General features: G+C 38.7%; 1 protein-coding gene across 1 annotated transcript in view; it reads right to left on the minus strand.

Annotated features, from left to right (window-relative positions):
* Positions 1 to 293: 293 nt before the first annotated feature.
* TGFB2 (transforming growth factor beta 2) overlaps positions 294 to 17808 on the minus strand; it is an 83550-nt gene continuing 66035 nt past the window's right edge. Inside the window, exons 3-7 of the mRNA XM_082614434.1 lie at positions 9649 to 9781; positions 9415 to 9525; positions 7704 to 7881; positions 6178 to 6331; positions 294 to 3101 (exon numbers count right to left, since the gene is read on the minus strand). Coding sequence (XP_082470560.1) covers positions 2943 to 3101; positions 6178 to 6331; positions 7704 to 7881; positions 9415 to 9525; positions 9649 to 9781 — 735 coding nt within the window. The 3' untranslated portion in view covers positions 294 to 2942. The remainder of the gene's footprint in view (positions 3102 to 6177; positions 6332 to 7703; positions 7882 to 9414; positions 9526 to 9648; positions 9782 to 17808) is intronic.

Raw genomic sequence — 17808 nt, forward strand, 5'->3', positions numbered from 1 at the left:
TTTTTTTTTCTGGTAGACAGTCAAGCTGGATGGAAACTAAATCTCCAACAATTACCAAATAGCAATAAACAAGGGAATAAAAAGACTGCACAGGGCTTTCTTCAGGCCTTGATAGATACATCCTGGCTCTTGAACTCTAAATCATGACATCTCTGGACTGAACCTCTCTGAGGAAAAAAAAAAAGCAAGATCTTAAAGCTGGTATGACTTTTCTAGCTTGAGATCATGCTCCCTGAATCAGAAGTGTTCTCTGGTCTCCAGGATGATACCAGGACAGGAAAAACACATCGACATATAATTGAAATAATTTATTTACCACTAGAGCACCACAAAAACAGACATACATTGTGTTAAAATACAGCGTAATCAGTCATCAAAATACAAAACAGCTATTCTTATGTTCCATTTTTTTAAAAAAAAATCATGCCAACCATAAAATCATATTACTGTTTATCACAGAAAAACTGCAGGCCAAACCCACCCACATACTAACATTTTCCCCACTCCCTCCCCTCTCATAGCAATATTTACTTATGGGAAATAAAGGCCTTATAAAACCCCCAAACTAAAAAAAAAAAAAAAAAAAAAAGATTCAAGAGATCTTAAAATAGAGCATTTAAAATATTATCAGTGCATTCATGAGGAAAGACAAAATAATACAAAACAAAATGTCATTCTATCGAGAGGAAAATACCTGCAGAAATAAAAGTGATTTACATAGAATAGATAGAAAAGTGGAAGAGAAAAAAAAAAAATCAACACACTCCAATCTGGGATTGGGTTACATCCAACCCAAGGGTTGTTTGGTATTGTGGCATCCTATCTCTTGCTTTTCCAGTTTTCAAACAAATCCAATTTGTCATTTTAATAATGGTCAGGAAATTCCAAAAAAGAAGTACACTATATCAAACAAACAACTTCACGCTGGATTCACACCTCATTGTGCTGCTCTTTAGGTAAAACTGCAAATATTCCATTGACTTACTATTAATTGTTATCCTAAAGCTAAATAAGAGACAACTGACAAACTGACATATCCTACAACCCCTGACATAAGTTTACCTCCTCTGCAAAAATGTGGCAAATCATGTATTTCAGCAAGGTAAATTCTAACCTCTGATTTGATAACTCTCATTCAGAGGAAAGAAAGGATTTTTTGATCATGGGAGAATTTGCCTAGTGCCTTTTCAACCTTCAAAGAACATCTATAAAAACCTTAATTTCAGTGAAATAAACTACATGACTTATGCTGACCTGGGCTTTTTTTCTTCCTTAAAAAAAAAAATCAACTAAAATGCAAATCTTTCCATTTCTCCCTGAACACTAAAAACTCGATTAAAGAAAAAGTTGTTTCCTATGAACTGTCTGCTCTTTTATAACAGTAGAATTCTGTGAAAATACTGATTAAACCAAGTTAGAGAAAACTTTCTTAACCCAGTCACCAAGATTCTGAGTTCCAGTCAGATCCTTAAGCCCTTGCTAAAACTAGAACATTTCACCTCAATTATCTATGTATCTATAATCCCCAATTTCCCTAAAATAGAAGATTGTTAATGTCTGAACTGATTAGTAATGATGCTTAGAAAATGAAGGAAAACTACATCTTTTTATAAAAGAAAAAAAAAAAGGACAAGTGGACTCAGGTAGCTTATGTCATAATAATGGACAATGCAAAAGCACAGGTGGAACAAATACTATCAAACATGTATTTGTAGTGCAAGTCAAAATACAGGGGCTTTACTCAAAAGTACTGGCCAGCTAAGGGAAACACACAATTCTGAACAATCATTAAAAAGCGCCCAAATTTAAGTCCAATCTAAATCAGAGTTGACATTATTACAGAACATTAAAAATATAGTAAAAATTTATACATTACACAATAAAGTAATTAATGTTTTGATTTCATTGTTTGCAAAAGAGATCTGCAGATGTGTTTCCAATTATACTGGCTTCTATACCCATCTATTGTAGTAATATAGGCATGGTTACATACACCGAAATGAAGGAAAAATCTAGAGCATAGCTATACAGCAATACTTTAAGGTCTGAAGTTTGACCAGTACATATCAAAACATTTCAACATTTCACTGGTTGACTAAACTGACAAAGAACAATTTACAATTAGAAAGGAAAAAAAAATCTTACAGACTTATTCTGACCGAAAGTTTCCTTTATTAACAGGCTTTTCAGTTTTGAACCTTACAAGAAGCTTCCTCCGGCAGTTGGTAGAGAGCATGTGTTTTCAGGGTCTTGTCTTCATGCAGACTTGCTCGGTCATATAATATGTCACTTGCATTTTTCATCCCGTTAATATGACCTCTTTTTTTTTGCTGGCTCGTTTGAGTTCAAGTTCCTTAAGCCATCCATGAGTTTCTGGCAAAGTATTTGGTCTCCACTTTATACACCTGTTTTATTTTCCAAGGGCAATGAAATGTTCATTATATAGTAACACACAATAAATAACTCACTGTTAACTCTAAGTAAGAATGGGAAGGATGCTTATTGCATAGCAATACAGAAAAATCAAGTGAGGCGTGGGATAAAAACGTATGTACAGCAACTCCACTTAACGGGATTTTCCTGTTTTTTTTTTTTTTTCTTTCACATAATTAACACTAACAAATTCTTCCAGTGTTTATTTTTTTTTCTCAAGAAAAAAAGGTTTTGCTTCTTGTCTCTCTCACTTACAGAGTAGGTAAAATATAGAATAAAGCCTTCAACTTTTTTTGTTTGTTTGTTTCAGATGCCAGTTTTAACAAACAGAACACAAACTTCCGAAGTGTTGGAACTAGTACCGCTTTTTCAAATTTTTTTTAAACACTGATGAAGCAAGGCTCTCTCGTGTTGTCTTGTTACAAACATTGCCTTTGTCACTATCATCATCATCATCATCATTATCATCATCACTCTTTGATTATCGTCTTGTCACTTTTCCAAGAATCTTAGCTGCATTTGCAAGACTTTACGATCATATTAGAAAGCTGTTCAATCTTGGGTGTTTTGCCGATGTAGTAGAGAATGGTGAGCGGTTCTAAATCCTGGGACACGCAGCAAGGGGAAGCAGATGCTTCTGGATTTATGGTATTATATAAGCTGAGAACCTGAAAGGACACAGGAGAAGAAAGAAAACATACGAATAGACCAAAAAAAACAGGCCATTATTTTTTAATAGAACCATCACACATGGTTATCTTATCAGTCACAGCACTGCATAGGCAATTTAGATTATTTGGGGCTTACACTTCCCTTTGCTTATTTTCCAATTATAGTCAAATGGGTAGGCATCCTGAGGAATCCCTGAATTCACCATTTTCCTACAGAATCCTTTTCTCATACATTGTAAACAAATACTTCTGTAAAAGTCAGATTAGACAAAATTGCTCATTCAACAGATTTTCCAGTTTTTCCAAGGAGTCTTTACTTTGATCACTACTTTGCTGCCCATACTTCCCAGGCCCTCAGAAAACTTGGTCCAAATACCAAACTTGGTATTTCGCCTTGTGTCTACACTTCTTTGTAACTGAAGTTGTTTCATGAGTAGTTTCAATCCCCACCTAGATGAAGAGTTCGCTTGAGGTCAGGGACTCTACACACATCTTTTTTTAACCTTATAGCCCTAGTGAGTCTTCTCTGGACAAAATCAAAACAAGAGTCACATGCTAAGTGAAGAAATGAATACATGGATAAACAGGAGAATAACATTTTTTATTAAAACTCTCATCAGAGCTTTAATCTACCCTTAGGTAGAGCAAAAGACACCTGTCTGCAGTGTGAAATCTTCCTAGGCTAAGTGTCTTCTCAGGCCAATTTAATATCACCTAAATTTTCATTTAAAATAAAAGAAAGATCAAAGCCTTTTCATTTTTCATTGCTTCATAAATACAATCATGCTAAGAACGACCTCAGAAGAAATCTATATTCTTAATTATTCACTTTGTTACATTTTTCTTAAAATAATAATAATAATCAATCCTCCATTTAGCTTTCCATGTGGTAAATGGTAGTGGCTAAGTTGGAGGAGTGAATAGTCAGTCTTAGAATGAAAAGAAAGTTCTATGGTTAGTGCTATACCTTTAACCCCATCCTATATCAAAGGGGTATGTGACTTCTACCAACGGAAGTATGGAGCTTCCCCAGTGATGATAAAGAGACATTTCCAAGGATGCCATTAATGTGTTAATCAAACAGCGAGTGACCTTTTCCTCGAGATTCCAATGTTTTCAGCCTAAGACAGAAGATCTGTTCAGCACAGCAACACTGACTACTTTATTAAGCTACCTCTGGCTTTTTGGGTAACTGTCCAAACCACATATTTGTGATCATGACAGTGATTCTTCCTCTCTCCTTGAAAAACAAGCATGGTCTCAGCCTTCACACACTCCCTCTGTGTATCAGGGAGGAGAATTATGTTTCTACTTGGCAACTGGGTCTTGCCCACATTACAGCTACTGTTGCCACAGCCCAGCTGAAGCAGCCTGGCCAGAGAGCTCAGACCAAAGGGACAGGCATGAGCAAGCTTCCCTCACGTGGCCAAGCACGTGGTCAGCCCAGAGAGCCAAAATCTCCAGGGGTGTCAGGAAAACAGCTGAAGGAAAGGGAGCCGTATTTGTCAATTGAAAGTTTAGCATATGTAAGCGTTTATCAATAAATAGACTTCATGCTCCACCAACACAAGATTTTTTCAGCTGAATTCAAGAGGAATTTTATAATACAGATTATCTAAAATCATTGATATCCCCCAAACTCTTGAGTTCAGCTGAACGCATTATGTGACCTTTTTGGCAGGAGATTCATTTTCCTATCCTGCAGTGAAGGCAATTTTTCTAATGTTTCTTTAATAAGGAGATTTACAGAGGCATAACCCCAACGTGTAGCCACATTTCAGGAATTAAAGACGAAGTGAACGAAGGCCTGGTTATAAAACAAGGAGGCCTGCGTTCCAAGCTCTGGTTTGTCACCAACTGTTTGCTCCTGGGCAAGTCATCTACTTGATCTAGACTTCAATTTCTTTAAAAAAATGAAAGGTTTGAACAAGAGAGCCTATTATTTTTTTGTATTTTATTTTATTATTATTTCATTTTATTCTATATTTTTATTGAAGTATAGTTGATTTACAATGTTGTGTTAGTTTCAGGTATACAGCAAAGTGATTCAGTTATGTGTGTGTGTGTGTGTATATATATATATATATATATATATATATATTCTTTTTCAGATTCTTTTCCCTTATACATTGTTACAAAATATTGAGTATAGTTCTCTGTGCTATACAGTAGGTCCTTGTTGTTTATTTATTTTATATATAGTACTACAGGATGGGACAAGATAACTTATGAAGTCCTTTCCATCTCTAAAAATCCTCCATGACTAGGCACCAGGAAGACGCATTTGGACAAATATCATTATTACATAGAAAAAGTCTTTGCTAATCTGGGCTGGGAACCCATGGCATCCAATCTAGGACCTGCTTTCTGAATTAGCCTTCATTCCTCATTGAAGTAACTTAATAAAATATTCAGATTCTCATTTACTTTGGGTTATATTCAAAACGACTGGGAGATACTGATTTTCAAATCACTGTTACATATATCATCTTTATGTTCTTCACATCCACTCTCGAGTTGGACATTATTATTTCAAAAATAATTTTTAATACAGACATTCCTTTTTACTGATAAGAAAACTGAGGTTCAGAGAAGTTAAATGATTTTATAACTGTCATACACTAGTGAATCCCTCTGCCAAAGCATCTACTGAAGTCCTCAATGTTCTTTCGAATATGACAGTCCCTGATGAAGGTGATAACGGATCCTTTTTTTAGCTGGAGACCTGGGTCCCTGCACATCTTAACAGCACATGACACTAAGTGATATATTGATCCTACCTATTTATGCTTACAGCTGTTAAGAATATAAAACAAAAAAAAAATAAACTGTCCTCAAGTTGCTTGTAATCTAATTGGGAAGGCCAGACCTACTGTCCAAACTCATCAGTGTTACTTTCTGAGTTCACCTACATATTACATTTTTTTCTCATCATTCAAACCGGTGTCTCCAGCACCCATTTACGTGTGATGACAAAAGGGCACCAGGCTATTTAGAATTCATGTGGAAATACTATCAGCAGGTACATATTAGCAGCCCAAGAATAGAAGAGACAAGTGAGGCCCGTACTTACCCTACTGTGCTGAGTGTCTGAGCTCCACAGATACGGGCACGCTCCAGCACAGAAGTTGGCATTGTACCCTTTAGGCTCATGTATCCATTTCCACCCAAGATCCCTCTTGAAATCAATGTAAAGTGGGCGTAGGCAACAATTATCCTGCACATTTCTGATAAAAGAAAGAGCAATGGAGATTTCGAAGCTGATTTCACCCCAATCCCCCTGCCCCTCATCCCAAACCAGGAAAATGACTCGTTCATTTATTCAACAAATATGTATGAGCAAATACCACGGGCCAGGTTTTAATGGTTGAACTGCAATCTCAAGAGACTGTCATGATGAGGTGTGATGGTGATTCGCTGGACTCCCTTGCGAGTTCTATGCCCCACCCGCTTATCTGTGACCTCAAAAATCAAACCCTTCCCTTAAATGATGAGATATAAGCAGAGACGTGGCAGACGGAGACCAAGCCCCTTCCAACCTACAGTGCACAGTTTTGCCATCCATCCTCTGTTGCCTTTTCAAATGCAAAATGGATGAAGTACAATAGGTATTTACAGAGAACAATCTAAGGCATTTTCCTTTGAGAAGAAATCCTTTACTTCATTTCCTGTTCCTGGATCTAGGAATGAACCAGAGATCAAGAAACACGGAGTCTTACTTAGAGCAACCACTGGTTCTGGCAACCAAAAAACACCCTTTTTCTTGTGAACTCAGACACTTTGAGCACTTTATCAGTGAGGACCCCTCACCACCCCACAGCTCCTACCACACTTGCTAAGAAACCACAGAAAAGGGGAACTCCCTGGTGGTCCAGTGGTTAGGACTCCGTGCTCCCAATGCAGGGGACATGAGTTCAATCCCTGGTCAGGAAATTAAGATCCCCACAAGCCACTAAGGCCCCCGCAACCTGCACCTGTGGCACGGCCAAAAGAAAAACGAAAAAGAAAAAAATACAGAAGAACATTCACACTTTTCCTCCATGAATTCATGTGGAAATGGGAGATAAATTTATGTTACCCTCCTTTCTCATATTCTCTAGTAAAAGACACGACAAATAGCATCCTTCTTCTGTCTCTCTCATCACTGTTACTGTGAAGAAGGTTTGACCATGGGTACCTTGCAGGGAGAGTGAAGGCTTCTACAGGTGGTGAGTCTCCCCAGTTAGGGACCCGCCATCCTGCACCTCAAATCAACCTAACTTTGCTCTGGGGAACAGACAGCTCCTTTTCTTCTTCAGCCTCAAAGTACTTCGGAGGGATTTGGGAAAAAAGTTCAGGGGGCTAGTTTTCTCCCTTCACAGTAGATTCATTGTTAAAGAACTGATGAATACAGCATAGAAATAACTGTTTAAACCCCCGGAAAGGATGATGTTACGAAATACGATGGCTCTACTTTTCTAGTCCTGGTTTTATGCAATGAGTTGCAGTTCAAGTCCATTTTTAGGGAAAAAAAAAAGAAAAGAAAAGAAAAAGGGGGCAAAAGCAGTACAAAAGTTAAACAAACACAGTTACTTTTTGTTTTCTTTTTATTTCCTTTACCTAAAGCAATAGGCTGCATCCAAAGCACGCTTCTTCCGCCGGTTGGACTGTTGTGACTCAAGTCTGTAGGAGGGTAACAACATTAGCAGGAGATGTGGGGTCTTCCCACTGTTTTTTTTCCTAGTGGACTTTATTGTTTTCTGATCACCACTCGTATATGTGGAGGTGCCATCAATACCTTGAAAAAATGCATTCGGGTAATAAACATTTAGCTTCACCTTCATCAAATAGAATCAGCCATATCTTTTTTTTTTCCTTTGTCTATTGTCACAAATAGCAGTGATGACCACACAGCAGCAGCAGCTGGCTCACTCCCCACGGCAATGGATAGGACTAGTGCAGGTGACAAGGAACACGGCTAAATGGGACTCATGTCAGAAGGCATTTCAGTGTCCAAGGCAGGGCCTGTTGGTTATGAAAGTCACTACAGAAGAAGTATTTGACCACTAGTCCAAGGGCAATCTCGACTGTTTATTTTAGTCAGTCCTCAGTGTAGGCTCTGCTCAACCCCTCAACGACTGATGACACGGCCATAGGCCGTGTCACCCGCTGGTCCCCTCTCTTCCTAGGACTGCTCAAGTCAAAAGACTTCCCTGATGAACCTAAACTGAGACTTACACCAAATTGCAGTGAATGAGGTTCAAGTGAAACAGAAGTCACCCACCCTTACCTAATGCTATTTTGGGAAGCTGTGAAGAAAGGGTTTTTTTCATTGATTTTATGACATTCTCAACACCTTCCTGATTCCATCTGAGATGGAGAAACTCAAGCTCCCCAAAGCACACTCAGGAGACTGCCAGCTTAAGCATTTAATCTCCATACTCTAGAGAATCATGACTAGGTTAGAGACTGAAATAGATCTCTAGACCGCTGGGAGTATTTTTCCATGAGCAAGGCCCACTGGAGCCTTCTGCCAATGGATGGAGGTCCCAGGTGGGGTGAGTTAGGAAAGGGCCATCAGCTCCCTAACCTGGTGGTGTGGAGCCAGTGCTGCGCCCACAATTGGTCCAGACTCCCCTCTCACCTCTTGTCCTCCAACGACTTGTTATCTAACATAAGACATGACTTGAACCCTTGGCATCTCCTCATCCTCTTTGACTTTTGGCTAATTCACTAAAAGGTGAGCAAGACTAGGGGGGGCAACTAAAACCTTGTTATGTGTTTATAAACTATTATGAAAGTCTGATAAGGAAGCCACTTGGAATATTGGGCACCAGCTAGAAAAGGGGGTGTGTTCTGGTACAGGTCAGGTTAGTTACAGAGGCTGTGGTGGGAGAGGACGTTCTCTGTGAGATACAGTGGTGGCTTCCCGACAACGTTGGGTTTTGGGGGGGATAATCAATGGATGTCCTTGAATGCATGTGATCTTCTTCTTCTGTAATATTAGCATAGATGGAATGTTGGTTTGCTCAAGTGAAGAATAAAGGGCTGAACAGGCTATTTAAGAGTCTGGAAGGTTGGTAAGTCTGTCAGTTAGTACTGCCAAGTCATCACGGGGCATCGAGCAGCATAAACTGGGAAGGAATCCCTTTCTTCCAATCCTTTCTGCCTTCATATATATTTCCCCAACCATATCTTTGCCCAAACAAATGAAACTCCCCAGGCCTCACCCAGCCATCTCATTTTCACATGCAAACTGACCTCATCCCCCCAGAAGGTTATCAACAGAGGCTCTTCCCTCCCCCACCTCATACGCCCCAGTTTCAGTTACCTGCAAATCGTGCTTCTAGTTCTTCACTTTTGTTGGGGATGATGTAATTATTCGATGGTACAAAGGTGCAGCAGGGACAGTGTAAACTTATTTTAAATCCCAGATTCCTGTCTGGAAAACATTAAGTTAAGGAGGTCATTTTTCTGTGCATCTAATACCCCTCAATCTGCAATCAACTTGCAATAACTTAGGATCACTGAACATCGAAGGAGGAGAACAGAGGGCGGTGGTCACCTTTATGGTGGAGCCATTCGTGAACAGCATCAGTGACGTCAAAGGAGAGCCATTCACCTTCTGCTCTGGTTTTCACGACTTTGCTGTCGATGTAGCGCTGGGTTGGAGATGTTAAATCTTTGGATTTGAGAATCTAGAGGAGGAAAGGGCAAGTGAAAAAAGCTCAGCTGGCATACTGACAGCATGACTAAACACAAACCATTAACAGTATTCCAGTTCATTATCTAAATTTAGTCCCACTCCAGTCTATCTATGTATTGTCATCTCACTAGCATGTCCACATGCAGAAAAACATAACACCAGGCCATGTGCCATGAAAAACAGAGCTACTAAATCAGCTGTGTGTTATGATAAAGGTGACAGGAACCATAAAGTCAAGTGTCTCAAAGAAAGTGACAGTAATTATTTTCCTCTACTGACATACTTTGCATGATTTCAGCCATAAATTCTATGCTATTAAGTTAATGGTTTTGTTGTCCTGTTTCCCTGCTTATTTCATTTGGGGAGCTGGGATGTGGGGAGGGGCTGGAGGATGGGTCCAGGTCAGAGGATCCAGGCTCACCCTCAGAAGGCTCTGAATTATAAATCTTCTTCTAATAGAGAGAGAAAGGTCCTAACCTTGGTTCCTAGATCCACCGCCATTAAAATATGTGGCACACCTCAGCTTTTGAGGTAGGTCTTGAGCTGGGATTTTTACCCTCCCTGTGACTTGTTATGATTTATAAAAATATTCCATATCCCACAGACAAAGAATAAATTTGGGCAGGAGCCGTCTGGCACAGTGTGGAGGGAGAGTTTGAAAGGAAATCAGCCTGAACGCTGAGAATTTAGAAGGATGCATTTATTTCAAATAAGTTAAGAGTAACTGCAGTATGTTCTTAGGTTTCTATAGGAAGTGAACATTTTAGGTTGGGTTTTTTTCTTTAATTCTGTCTGTCTTTAAATGATACTCTTTTATGAACCCGTCAAACCACGACCCTAAGTCTCCAAGAACTATATTAAATCCCTACCCAAACCTGTATCCTGCCTTTCCTCAGTACTTACGGGCTCAAGCCCTGTTGTTTTATACTTCCTTTCCTGAGATTGAGTCTAACCGTTCTGTGGTCATTTCATATATACATGTTTGGTCTCTCCAACAAGTTCATAAACCCTCCCAGGGCAAGGATCATGTCTTCAATTTGATATCATTTCAAAGCACAGCACTCGATTTAATCAATGTCTATTAAATGACTACCTGCATATCTAGAAGACTGATTTATTCTCCTTTAAACCTTGTAAAAAAAAAAAGCATAATCTCCCTGCTGATTTTACAATGCACTTTCCTTCCATGTGTGCACATAATTTGTTTCAAGTAGTTTGACAACAAACACTTCCTGGAACATCTGGCATTATAGTGGACTTTTTTTTTTTCTGGATTGAGTAAGTATAGAAAAGGGGGAAAAAATCATACAATTGGACTTCGGGTGCCCTCATGAATTTTAAACCAACCCTACCCTACAAACCTGCCCCTAAGGTCCAGCAAAGCCCACGAGGGAAGAGAATCTTGGGGCAATCATGATGTTACCATAGGCAAGAGATGCCCTTTGTGAGTCAATGACTTAAGGGCTGGGCACATGAGCTCTGAGCTTGGAGCATACTATTGCATTTAATTTAGTCCTGAAAACATTCTTGTCAGGTAGATGAAGGAAAGTGAGACTCAGAGAGGTTAAGTAACTTGCCCAAAGCTTCACAGTGAATGAGTGATTTAAAGCAACCCCAGGTCATTTTTCCTCCTTCAATGCTGGATTTTTGAAGACCAAAAGAGTTGTGGGAGTCAGGCTGGATTATGGTCCACCCCACCCCTTCCCAGATGCCAGGGAACACTCAACGACAGAGGCAAACATTTCTAATAAGCTTAGAGTAAATGTTGGTACAAGTTGAAAATATCCCATGTGGAACACATACGCAGTTAATGCTGATAAAAACCTATAATTTTCCAGATATAACCTGACAGCAGTCAATCCTCTGGAAATGAAACCTTGCCTTGAAAACACTCCTAGTTGGGCAAATAAGACACCCCTTTATCCAATTCAGAATAAACAGTAAAATTCACCTAACACAGGATAACAATGGTGAAACAATAGTTGAGAAGAAGTTTCAGGCATTTCCATCTGCCTCGTTGACTAAAGACTAGTAACATTCCCCAAACTCACTTTTCTGTCTTTAAATTTCTTCCCCTACCTGACTTTCTATAATGATGCATTATTTCATAATGCTTTGTGTATTTATTTGCTTTGTTCCTAATTAGCATGGTGTATATCTTATTCATCTTCATATCCCTAACACACACAGACACACTGTCTAGAATGAAACATTGCTTTCATTGTTGAATTAATTACATATGATAAATATATATCTATATCATATAACAAATATCTACAATATCTATGAGATATATGTGTATATATATCTCATATCTTAAGACACCACATATACACACATGCCTATATACATGTATGTATACACATGTATGTGTATACACAATCTCACTAAAAACACAGAACTTTATTTTTAAAGTCATGACCACATTGACCAAGTGGGCAGAAAAAAACACACACTGGCAAATCTATGGAAATTTTTCATCTCATACAGAAGAAGTAAATCTAGATTATCTGGCTTTAAAAGCAGATGAAGGGGGAGCAAAGAGATTCTGAATTTCTTTTCTTTTTAAATCTCCTTAGAAGATAAGTGCTTCCTCAGTCACAGAACACTGGTAAGTTCTGACACTGGACAACTTCATACTCTCACACAGGGGAAAGGTCCTCCATATCTTTTTATTAGTTCAAGAACAGGCCAGTTGAAACCACCCAAGAAAGATAGCTAGTGAGCTACATAATTCTGAAACAGAGAAGTGACTTTGGTCTTGTGGGTTTGTTGTCTTGAACTTTATGGCCAAGTAGTTCTTAAACCCACTTGTTGCAGTTTAACTCTATTCTTTCTTATCCAGCCCTCAGTGGAAACAGGAAACAGCTGCTTTCCATCATTCATAGAATATCCCTCATATTCTTGGAGACTATTATTAAGTCCCCCTTAGCATGCTCAGTCTCCCTCTCTAAGCTAAATAAACCCAGTTCCTTTAGCCCATATTTAGAGGGGCAATTTCCCAAACCTTTAATCATTTGGGTCGCCAACAAGGATGGATGATGCTGTATAAAAGTACTCCTCCTACAGCTTGGTGATTTCATTTCAGAACTGGCTAGAAAACCTTCTAATCACATCCCAAAGTCTTTTTTTTTTTTTTGAACATCTTTATTGGAGTATAATTGCTCTACAATGGTGTGTTAGTTTCTGCTTTATAACAAAGTGAATCAGTTATACATATACATATGTTCCCATATCTCTTCCCTCTTGCGTCTCCCTCCCTCCCACCCTCCCTATCCCACCCCTCTAGGTGGTCACAAACCACTGAGCTGATCTCCCTGTGCTATGCAGCTGCTTCCCACTAGCTATCTATTTTACATTTGGTAGTGTATATATGTCCATGCCACTCTCTCGCTTTGTCACAGCTTACCCTTCCCCCTCCCCATATCCTCAAGTCTTGAATCTTAACCTGAATGTATTTTCTTTCTAAGAAAGAAAGAATTCTTTCTTTCCCTATTCTTTGTTTATCTTCCATTTATCACCCATGCTAGGTGAAGCTGTAAGGGAAGAAAATTAACCTACGGCTCTTATCGATTAGAACTTTCTTAAATTCAAGAGTTGATACAAAAATGACCACCTCGGTCAACTTCCCATTCTATTTTAGCCTTTGCTGTGGACCTTTTTCCAGTCTCCCAACAAGTGTATTGAATTTTAACAGTCCTGGATGTGCAGCTGTTTTTTTTTTTTTCTAGAGCCACAGTCATTTCTAAATTCCTTTATATATCTTATCATGACAAAGGTAATTTAATTGAATGGTAAAAGCTCTCTTAACTGGCCTCCATTTGACTGGACAGATTAACCAATATTCTCCATTTGTTCTGTAATAGGTATTGGCTGATGCCCAGAGCACCCTGGGGCTTATTGCCAGAAAGCTACTCTCTAGTATGTTACAAGGACTTCTGGTCATATCAGTTGAGTTGCGTGCTTAGCAAGTATCAACTGTATATGTTTCTAAACCTGTTTATGATTGTTGGACTTGATATTGTATTTTTTTGACCACGCAACATGCGGGATCTTAGTTCCAACCAGGGATTGAACCCACACCCCCCGCATTGGAAGTGTGGAGTCTTAACCACTGGACCACCAGGGAATCCATGATATTGTAATTATACAAGTTAATTAGATGGTCTAGAAACTGATGAAATATAGGACCAAACATAAAGAGAGCTGTTGCTTCTGTGAGAACCAAGCTGAATGCCTTAGAAAGTCTTCATAAAGACAAGTTGCTTAGAAAAAAAATTTTTTTGAAAAACAGTTTGGTGCGTCCTCAGAAAAGGTAAACATGAAATTACCATATGATCTAGCAATTCTACTGCTAGGTATATACCTAAAAGAATTGAAAATAGGGACTCAAACAGATACTTGTACACCAATGTTCATAGCAGCATTAATCACAATAGTTGAATGATGAAAACAACCCAAGTGTCCATCAACAGATATATGGATAAACAAAATGGAGTATATATATACAATAGAATATTATTCAGCCATGAAAAGTAATGAAATGCTGACATATTACAGCATGGATGAATCTTGAAAACTTTATGCCAAGTAAAATAAGCCAGACACAAAAGGACAAATATTGTATGATTTCACTTATATGAGATAACTAGAATAGGCAAATTCATGAAGGTATAAAGTAGAATTAGAGGCTACCAGGGGCTGAGGGTATTTGGGAATGGGGAGTTATTTTTTATGGGCACAGAGTTTCCATTTAGGATAATGAAAAATTTCTGGAAATGGATAGCAGTGATGGTTGTACAACATTATAAATTTACTTGATGCCTCTGAATAGTATACTTTAAAAAATGGTTAAGGTAAATTTTATGTTATGTATATTTTACCACAATATATTTTTTTTCTAATTTTAGATGTGGGAGAGATAACTATCAAAGAAGGAAATAATATGTTAAAAATCTAGAAGGATCCTGCACTCGGTTTGCTTAGCAATTGTCCTGAAACGTCTCTCTCTTCTTCAAAGAAACTAAAAACAAGAAAGTATTGATGATGCACTATGGATGTGGTTTAGGCAAAAAATAAGACATGGACTGGCAATAGGCAGAGCCACAGTCAATGAAAAGTCCTCGGTATTTTATAAAAAACTCAGCATTTAAATTGTGTTGGTGTGTGTGTGTTGTACATATATATACACATATATATGTTTTAAATTAAAATATAAAGTTTGCCCCCCAACTCATGTTTTTATAATTCCCTGCTTTAACTGACTTTTTTGTCTTTACATAACAGAACAACAACTGTTCCTGATTGAATTAGAAGAGAGCTTCTAATATATTAAAAATGAGATTTAGCTGTCTCTTGCTTAGCTACCACCCACAGCCATGCTTGAATGGTACCTTCATTATGTTATTGATATATACACATTATCTGTAATATGTGTAAAATACCCACATATCGCCTTTGGCAAAGCTCTCAGTTCTTCCCTGAATTACAAAACTCCCTACACAAAGGGATCCATTCATCTCTCTGCCACTGGAAACCAGCCAATCAGGGACTGGGGAGAGGCAAAAGTCGCTAATGTTACCCAATAGTTTAGGGCCAAAAGAGAGAAGAAAAAAAAAGAAACAGAACTCTAGATGCAAAATTATAGCCAGAGGAGAGCTTAGTCTTAAAGGAATAATGCTATAAATCAACTCAGGATTTGGCTCAGACCTCGTGAAAGACACCTCTTCCATTCCTATGAGACATCGCAAAAAACTATAAGAAAGCATTGGGGATTCGACTTTACTTTCCATATTCAGACATCAACAGATCTACAGAAGGACCCAGGGGCCCATTCAACCAGACTTCTAATGGAAAGAGAAATTTAACAATAGGGCTGGAGAGAAAAACTGACACCAGGTTAACAAGTGTGGGTCCATCTTGTTCCTTTTAAATGTTTTTAATGTACTTAATGTTTAAATATATTTCAGTGTTTAAAATGTTTGCAGTGGTGTGCACGGAGTGATGAGGAAATGCTGAATTAAACGTTCACTCCACTGGCTCTGAGCACCATTCTCTTAGATCTGCCTCACCTCACGCACTAAGGTCCATGTCATGAAACACGTGTCAGAGAGGCACTTAGGGGCCGTCTCTCCAACCCCAAACAATTCATCCTCTAACATCTCTGGCTTTATCTGAAGACCTCTCACGACAGTGAACTTGCTACTTGTTGAGAAAGATCATCCCACTTTGGGCCAACTGGTAGGTTGAAATTTTTCTTTATCTTGGACTTAAACTTTCCATCAACTCGTTAATAATAGTACCATTGCCTCACCTTCATACAGTGATCTTAGCTTTTCAAAAATGTGAAACATTTTCACATTTTTCAGTCTTCACAAAACCCTGTGAGGTCGACATCCTAGCCCTTATTATCTCAATACTACAGCAGGAGGAGAAGAAGCCTGAAGGACTTATCTGAGTTACCAAAGCCCTGTAGGAAAAGCCTGGAAACATCTTGCCCTGTTCATACCAGTTGAGGGGGCTTTTGAACATTGTACGTATTTTGCTCTCTGGAACAAGATGAAAAATTCTGTTTCTTCTCTATGTCAGCCCCCCATCACAGGAGATGGCTTCCCCCAACTTATTCCTTTAAGACAAGGTTTGTGGTACTTTCCACCCTTGTCAAGCCCCTTTTCAATGTCCCTCTTAAAATCAGTTCCTCAACAAATTCAAGGTACAGTCTAGCAGAATATGGCGAATACACGGAATATGCCAAATGGGGAGGGGGGGAGCCTCATGCTTCCCTTGTTCTGGTCACTATTTTTAATGCAAACTATTTATTTTTGGCAGTAGCCACATCACATCATTGATTCCAAACTTTTTGTAAAATAAAACCTTTGTTCTTACACAAATCATTCAGATTTTCCACCCCAAGTCCTTTCTTGGGAAAGACATGGAATAAAGACAAAGAAATGAACGAAGGCAAAGAGAGAAGGAAGGTTGGTTTTTCTAACCAGTGGTTCTCCAACTTTAGCCTGCATTAGACACATCTGGGGGGCTTATTAAAACATCTATAGAGTTTCTGATTTAATAGGGATGAGGCTGGGGCACAAGAATTTGCATTTCTAACATGTTCCTAGGTGATGCACAAGCTGCTGGTCTAAGGGCCACTTGGAGAACTACTGTTCTATTCTATGTTGACGCAATTCATTTTTGAACCTAAATGCAAATTCCACATATATCTCCGTTAACTTTGAACTTCTTATCTGAGCTGGGTTTTTAGCATTTTAGAATCTCTCTGAACCTTGTTTGCTCTTCAACATCTAAACTATCCTTGCCATAGTACCAACCACTGTGCATGCAATGTCTTCATCAGCTTGATGATAACAGTATTAAATTGTATAGAGCCAAAGCCATAACCTGGTGCTGTATCCATAGTTACTTCTTTTCTGGTTGGTCTTGTTTTCTTTAATCAACATCCTGTCTTGTGTTGTATACAGCAGAACAAAGTAGAACTTCACTAGTGTACGTAAGGTGTGAGGCCCAGTTTAAGCCAGAGTCCTGCCCATCTTTGTGGATCCATTCCATAGCCTCTGTGGTTCCTTAGGTTTCTTTGAAGAATCCATGGTGCTTGCCAAGAGCCTTTGGAAATCATTAGTGTAGGGAAAAGGTTCATAGGCTTTGAAGTCAGGCAAACATAAACCATCACTTCCTTAGTATGATAATCTCTAGGTCCATCCATGTTGCTGCAAATGGCATTATTTCATTCTTTTTTATGGCTGAGTAGTATTCCATTGTATATATGTACCACATCTTCTTTATCCATTCATCTGTCAGTGTTGACTTAGGTTGCTTCCGTGTCTTGGCTACTGTAAAAAGTGCTGCTATGAACACTGAGATGCATGTATCTTTTCCAGTTAGAGTTTTCTCCATATATATGCCCAGGAGTGGGATTGCAGGATCATATAGTAATTCTATGTTTAGTCTTTTAAGGAACCTCCATATTGTTCTCCATAGTGGCTGTACCAACTTACATTCCCA

This window comes from Mesoplodon mirus, assembly GCF_964341445.2.
Source record: "Mesoplodon mirus genome assembly, chromosome: 3".
Classification (NCBI taxonomy): Eukaryota; Metazoa; Chordata; class Mammalia; order Artiodactyla; family Ziphiidae; genus Mesoplodon; species Mesoplodon mirus.